This window comes from Lactuca virosa, chromosome 4 (assembly GCF_052849685.1).
Source record: "Lactuca virosa cultivar CGN04683 chromosome 4, Lactuca_virosa_CGN04683_v6, whole genome shotgun sequence".
NCBI lineage: Eukaryota > Viridiplantae > Streptophyta > Magnoliopsida > Asterales > Asteraceae > Lactuca > Lactuca virosa.
Window position 1 is genome coordinate 118,299,518 of NC_136429.1, and position 7,735 is coordinate 118,307,252.

General features: G+C 36.1%; 1 protein-coding gene across 1 annotated transcript; it reads right to left on the bottom strand.

Annotated features, from left to right (window-relative positions):
* Positions 1-382: 382 nt before the first annotated feature.
* LOC145104947 (uncharacterized) lies at positions 383-1,918 on the bottom strand. Its single transcript, XM_079042106.1, has one exon. The coding sequence runs from the start codon at positions 1,916-1,918 to the stop codon at positions 383-385; it is 1,536 nt and encodes a 511-aa protein (XP_078898232.1).
* Between the last annotated feature and the right edge of the window lie 5,817 nt (positions 1,919-7,735).

The following is a 7,735-nucleotide window of genomic DNA, read 5'->3' on the forward strand; positions in this document are numbered from 1 at the left end:
GAATGTGGTGATCATGCGATTTCAACCCAATAATGTTAGTATTGGTATCGTTCACTTTCTTACTGATGTTAGAACCAAACCCATCCGACAGTTTAACCTCTTTTATAAATTGACAAAAGAGTTGTCGAGTAGATTTCGTGAAAGAGTATCTTGCTTGGGGTCTATGAAACTTGTCACCATTTTTTTGCAACCATTCATTTCTCCGAATGTTTAGAATTCTCAAGTCCTCTCGTGCATTTGATGTGTCTTTGCTTTTATCGTTCATTAGAAGAGTACCTAACAAACTCTCATCCACATTTTTCTGGACATGCATGAGATCTATGTTGTGTTTCAACTATAGAGAAGACCAATACTCGAGTTCGTAGAAAATGCTTCGTTTCGACTAGTTCAACTCGTAATCTTGTCGCTTTGGCTCCCCGCCTCCATGCTCAGGATGTTTACCCGGTTTACGAGTTAGTAGGCGACCTAGTTGCTCTTGTATGTCATCATTACTAAAGTGTCTCGGAGCAGGTCTTGTCTCTTCCATCCCGTTAAAGTCCAACCTCTTTCTTAACGGATCATTAGCATCTAGGAAACGACGATGACCGATATATACGACTTTGTTTGTTGCATGGTACGAAGGAGTGTCTTCATTGCAAGTAGCACATGCTCTATACCCTTGCCCACTCCAACCTGATAGACTACTACGAGCTGGGCAATCGTTTATTGTCCACAGCAACATAGCTCTCATCGTGATGAATGTGTTTGTCGCCGCATCTTTAATACGTACGCCTGAGTTCCACAAATGTTTAAGCTCTTCCACCAACGGTCTAAGGAAAACATCCATATACTTGCCAGGAGCTTTCGGGCCTGGAATCAACAAAGTCAACATGAATGATGACTCTTTCATACAAAGCCAGGGTGGCAGATTGTATGTGGTGAGTATGACCGACCATGTGCTATGTAGATTACACATGTTTCCAAATGGATTGAAACCGTCAGCTGAAAGACCTAGGCGTACGTTACGGGGTTCACTGGAGAAGTCGGGGTATTTTTTATCAAAATCTTGCCAATGTTCCCCATCAACAGGATGAAGCATCACACCATCTTCTGAACGTCTGGTACTATGCCAAATCATATTTTGGGCAGTGTGCCTCGAACAATATAAACGTCGTAGTCTAGGGGTCACAGGAAAGTACCGTAACACCTTATGAGGTACTTTCTTACCCTTGGTGTTTTTATCGATCCATCGACTCTCTTTACAAACGGGACAAACTTGCAATGAATCGTGTTCTTTCCAAAAGAGACAACAATCGTTTTTGCACACATGTATCGACTCATACCCCAGGCTAATAGACTTTAGTTTCTTTTTGGCTAGATAATGTGAAAGGGGAACCTTGTTGCCTTTGGGAAATGCTAATTGCAACAACTCAAGGAGTTGGTCAAATGAACTATCAGTCCATTTGTTGTTCACCTTGATATGCATTAACTTTGCTAGAAACTCAAAGGAAGAAAAGATGCAACCAGGATACAATTTAGTTTCCATTTCTTCCAACAACTGTGCAAAATCATCATCCACACCGCTACCACTTGTATTCGAGGTTCCTTCATCAAGGTTGGTATCATTTTCTCTCGACTCCCACATCACATCGTCGATTAAATCGGCCATTTGGTTACTTGGCAAGACGACTGGAGGAATAAAAGATTCACCATGATAGATCCAAATTTTGTACGACTTACTGAAACCATTTATAAATATATGGCGTTCAACTGCAGTCGGGTACTTGAAGTAACGGTTATCACATTTTTCACACGCACATCTGATTTTACCATTACTATCAAGGTGTGACTTCGACTTCTCGATAAAAGCTTTGAGTCCTTCTTGGAACTCGGGATGGTTTCGATATGGATTAGTAGTCCAGCTTTTATCAATAGACATGATGTTGCTGAAACATAATTTTGGGTTTAGAGTTTAGTATACAGAATTAGCATTGTTTTTTTTCCAATCCACATTTTTTTACAATTAAAATAATAAAAATATAAAAAATTAAAAATTAAAAAAATTAAATTAAAATTTTTTATTTATGCGTTTTTTAATTAATTTTAATTACAATTACTTGTAATTTATATATGCAAAAGTTGTAAATATTAAATAAAATGGTCAAAGATCCATAAAAAAACATTTATTACTATTGTAAGTTAACTATATAACTTATTGGTTAGTTTGGGTTTAGCTTGGGTAGAAACTATATAACATTTTTTTGTGTTTTTTTTTTCCAATTATAACAATAATTAATTTTTATTTTCTTTTCAATTATAACCTTATAAATTAATTTGAAGATTATAAGTTAACTATATAACTTATTGGTAATTAATTTGGAGTTAGCTTGGGTAAAAACTAGAAACTTTCTAGTTTTTGTATATAAGTTTTTAAACAATTTTATAATTTTTTTTTTGTGTTTTCTTTTCAAATTATAACAATAATTTTTTTTTCAATTATAGCATCCTACTTATACCAAAACCACATACTTTTACATAATACATAAGAGGATGAAATTCACATATTTTACATACATATACCACATATACACCAAATAGAAATACATACACATACATACAAAATAACATCCTACTTAAACCAAATACACATAATTTCACATATATACATAATAACATCCTATTTATACCAAATACAAAAGTTTCACAATCATATACCACATTTACAACAAACATACATACATTCACATACACACAATTACATCCTACTTATAACAAATACATATAATTTCAACCAAATACTCATATACCACATATACATCAAACACACATACATTGGCATATATACACCAAATTCACATATATTCAAACAAATACGAAATATACAATCTAATTTTCACATATGACAATTTTCACATAATTTCACATATAAATACAAAATTCACAAAAAAATAAAATAATAGAACCTATAGTGGCGGAAATCAACGGATATGTAGCCGGAAAAACTAGTCTTCACCCGAAAGTACCCTCACCGGAAAAACTGAACAACACCACCAAAATCACTGAAATTGAACAATTTATTGCAATTTAGTCATCAAATTCAGCTTTTAATAATCATCAAATGTCCCTAAAAGATAAACTACAAGTGGAAATTATACAACTAATTGCCATTCAATCACCACAAACAAGAAATTGAACAACTTACTTCTAATCCAAAACAACACCACCAAAAACAAGAATATGAACAATTTATTACCATTCAATCACTAATCACTAGATGAAGCTACAAATCGAAATTAACATACAAATTAAAAATGAAATTACCAAATCAACTTACCGTTCTTCAAGAAATGGAGTTAGAAATTGGTCCCAAAAGCTTTATCCACACCTAGAGAAAGTTGCTTTGAACAATGTGGGGAGAAATTTGCTTGGAACAAGCAAATTGAAGAGAAAATCGGCGAGAGTGGGAAATGGCGAAGGGCAAAGTGCAGCAAACAGAAGGCAAATCAGAATGGAGGGTTTCTGCGTGCGTTTTTTTTTATCTGCGAGAGGCAATAGCGGCGACTCCTTTAGCGGCGACATGGAACCCTTTACCGGCGACAATCACTAATAGCGGCGACAAACTGGAGGGAAGGGTACCGCGCCATTTTTCGTGGACTATTAGCGGCAACTTTTTTTTAATCTTTAGCGGCGACACCTGCGTCGCCGGTAATAGGTTAGAGAGGATAAGACACCCCACCCGTTGGATTGGATATCTCATCGAACGGTTCAGTTGTAACAGAGGGGGAAAGTGCGGATTCGGGTGGCAACCCTTTAGCGGCGACACTATTACCGGCGACAACGGTTTTTAGCGGCGACAATATCTAGAGTCGCCGGTAAAGCTCATTGTCGCTGGTAATAGTGTCGCCGGTAAAGGGTATATTTCTTGTAGTGTGTTTTCGAATTGATAAATATGACAGACATAGAAAGTGCAAGGATGAAAAGTCCGGGCTTTGCCCCGGACAAAAAATGTAAAAGTTTTGACTACAAGGACCAGAAGTGTGAAAATGGCTAAAGAATTAAAGGGGTAGGAATTAGCAACTTTTTAGAAAAGGGATCAAAGTTGTCAAACCGTTAAAATTTTGTGGCCAAACTTTAAATATTAAAAGGTTCCAAAAAAGTGTAAAAATATTGATTGCAATGACAAAAAGTGTCAAAATGGGTAAAGAATAATGAGCAAAATGATTAAAAGTGATAAAATTCACAAACATAAAAAGTTCACAGACCTGGAATGTAACTTAAGGGACCAAAAGAGACAAATGATTAAAAGTGATAAAATTCACAAACATAAAAAGTTCAGGGACCTGGAATGTAACTTAAGGGAACAAAAGTGACAAAATTTATGTCAAGTTTACTATTCTTTTTTTACACGACTTTAATATATATATATATATATATATATATATATATATATATATATATATATATATATATAATAATGAGACTACTGAAATGTGGTGACACATTTGTCACGGTTTATGTAGATGGCACGTCATATTTGTCATATTTAGCCAAAACTTATGATACCGGTTGCCACACTTGTAATGCTATTTTTTTTTAATTAATATAGAAAATAAATATTCCAAACATATTTTATTAAATACTTAAATTTCATTAAACATAAAATAAAAATACAGCACACAAAAAAAAACATAGAAATTTAAATTACAAACCTAGAAATGTAAAAAAACGAAACCATGAAAATTAAAAAAATGAAAGCTAGATGTTATATTTTTTTGCAAGCTCCTCTTTGGCTTTTATCGCCACTTCCCGTTGGCGTCCGGATAGCTCGTTTGTGGGTCTCATTAAGATAGACATGACACGAGTTTTTTTCTCTCTTGTGCAAGTTCCGGTTATCGCTCCAAGGACGACTTCAAATTATCCATTTTTGTTATTAGTTGATCGATGTCGTCGGAACTAGTTGCCGCCACTTTCCCCTTTCGATTGGCTTGGTCTCTTCCCATGGGACGAGTGACTCTTGGAACCTCAATAGGCTCCTCTTCATTGAGGTCAATCCCGACATGCGCATCGGACGATTGACTATGTGCCGTTTCAGATGTTTTGGTTCTTTTTGAAGAACCACCCGTATAAGTTTCGAAAGAGCCGACATCTTGCCATTTTTTTTGACAATTTCACAATGTTCCAAATATGTAAAATATGAATGACGTCCTTTTTGATTCCGATACATTTCAAGAGCCTTCGGCAAAATGGTTTCGTCGTTTGGACCACTTTGTCATTGTCGTTTCACTCTCGAAAACACACCGTTAAACTCCGTCACCACTTTGTTGACATTTCGCCACTTCGAACAAACTTGGTCTTTTTTCCGGTAATCACCAAGATTTATCTCGTTGAGAAAATGCCGCGTGATTTTCCGGAAGAAAGTTGGACAATCTTGGTTGTTTCCGCTCAACGGATCTTCGGAAACATCCACCCAAGCATAAGCTAACGCCTTTTCTTCGGCCGGTGCCCATTGCTTTGGAACCGCACTTCTATTTTTTTGGTTGTGAATGATTCTCTTCCAGCTCCGATTCCGTTTCGGGGACGACGACTTTGGGTTCCGCTTGACTTGGAAATTGGGTTTGGGTTTCGAAATTCATTAGCGAGTCGGGAATATCATCAAATGGATTGAAGTTATTGTCCATTTGGGATGAGAAATTCATTTGTGGTTGGTTTTGAAATTGGAGTTGCCTTTAAAATTGTGATTGATTTTGGAATTGAAGTTGGATTTGCTATTGTGCCTGACCGTGAAATGGGTAGTAACTCCACCAAAGTGTAAATTTAGTGGAGAATAAATAGGTCGATCGCCTTGATTTTGAACAAAGTTTGGAGAAGAATGTGAAATGTTTGGGTTTTGGGTTGTTTTTTTTGGTATTTTTTTTAGGTCTTGCGTTGGAAGGGGAAACCATTTATTTGACAAAATTTGTATTGGTTGAGGGAAAATATGAAGATGGTTAAGTGGGATAAATGATAAGATATAGTGATATTTATATAGGGTAAAAAGTGTGGATTGAAGTCACTACAGGTCATTCCACTTTTCTCTTACATTTACATATACATATACACATAGATCTATATATACATGTCATGCATAGTTGTCCTATTTTTAAAGATATGGATTAGGTGGACATTCAGTTGTTTTGCATAGACTAGAGACTGAAAGTGAGTCTATGTCACACCTTTTTAGGCGTGACAAAAACTTGCAGCTTTTGTCACAATCCCGTTAGTCTCAGTCTAATGCATGTCAAACACAGTAAAAAACCATTATGTTTTGTCTTGCTTGACATATTCTTTGCTCCAAAGAAAATGTGATTTTCCTCCCTTATATGGAGCACACTAAACCTTAAACCCTAAACCCTAAACCCTAGGCCCACCTGTGTTTACTCTTGTTTGATATTTTCCAGGTCCACTTGGTCAAGGAATTGCCAATGTAGTTGGTCTTGCAGTTGCAGAAAAGCACTTGGCTGCTCGATTCAACAAGCCAGATGCCAAGATTGTTGACCACTACACGTACATGGACACAACGGTAGGGGTTTTACGCCCAATGCCTCTGATATGTCCACGTCGAACACCCAATATTCTTTCAAAATAGTTTTTTATATCAATTGGTGCTAGACCGCTTGCTTCAGAAGTAGCTTGGGTTCGTTGGTTGATCTCCACGAGTAAAGCATTCAGTATTTTTAAAAAATAATAAAAAACATAAAAATTAGATTACTAAATACCCTTGACGATATAAACACTTATATGAAAATACAAATTAACCACTTACGTATTGTTGCTCGACTGCAGGACTATAAAATACCCCTTGGCGATTGGAATTAGCCTTACGAAAAACTTCGATTCGACTGATATCCTATTTAACATTAAAAATTAGATTACTTATACTTTAAATAAATATTTAAATATATCATAACTTACTTCTTTGAAACATGCATTGCTGTATGAGCTCGACCCCCCTCTGTTTACAACTACTTGTTTTGCACGACATTATGTGTTTGACGCCAAACGCCTTAAAAATTCTGGCGTTTCAAAATGTTCGACTGCCTTCGCCTAATTTTCATGTGACATACCATTGGGGGGGGGGTTGTTTAATGTGGCTGGGATATCTGTAGGCCCCCCGATTTCCTTAAAATAAGAATGAGCTTTACTTTTTCGGCCTCTGTAACTTTTGCAAGACTCGAATCAATGCTCCGCAACAATTGAGCACGCTCCGGATCCATGTTAACCTTATCCAAATCAAATTTATTCTGCAAAATACAAAAAATTTAGTTAATTCAATAACAATCACAACTAAACTTAAAATTGTATCCAAGTTACCTTTAGATGCACAACTGTTGCGTTCCTTAAGGCGGGGGAAACATTGTCCCAACCAGATACGATGAAAGGGACGTTGTTCCACAAATACCTCCCAATTTCATGTGTGAACGAATTACCACGCTTCCCGAAAGGGTAATATATGATCTCCCTGTCGAAATCCAAATCCACGAGCTTTCCCTTGTTTGCTCGTATCAACTTTCCCAGCTCGATATTTTTTGACATGCCCTTTCTTTTTTTTGGAAGCTCGGCTGAAAAAATACAATTAAAAATATTAGTCACGATAACTTATTATAAAATAATAAAAATAGTTAATAAATATATCATAATAAAACTCACAATCCTGTTCGTGCTGACCACGACCAAAGCCTACTGGAGGTGGTGGATCCCCGACTCCATCACCTCCATG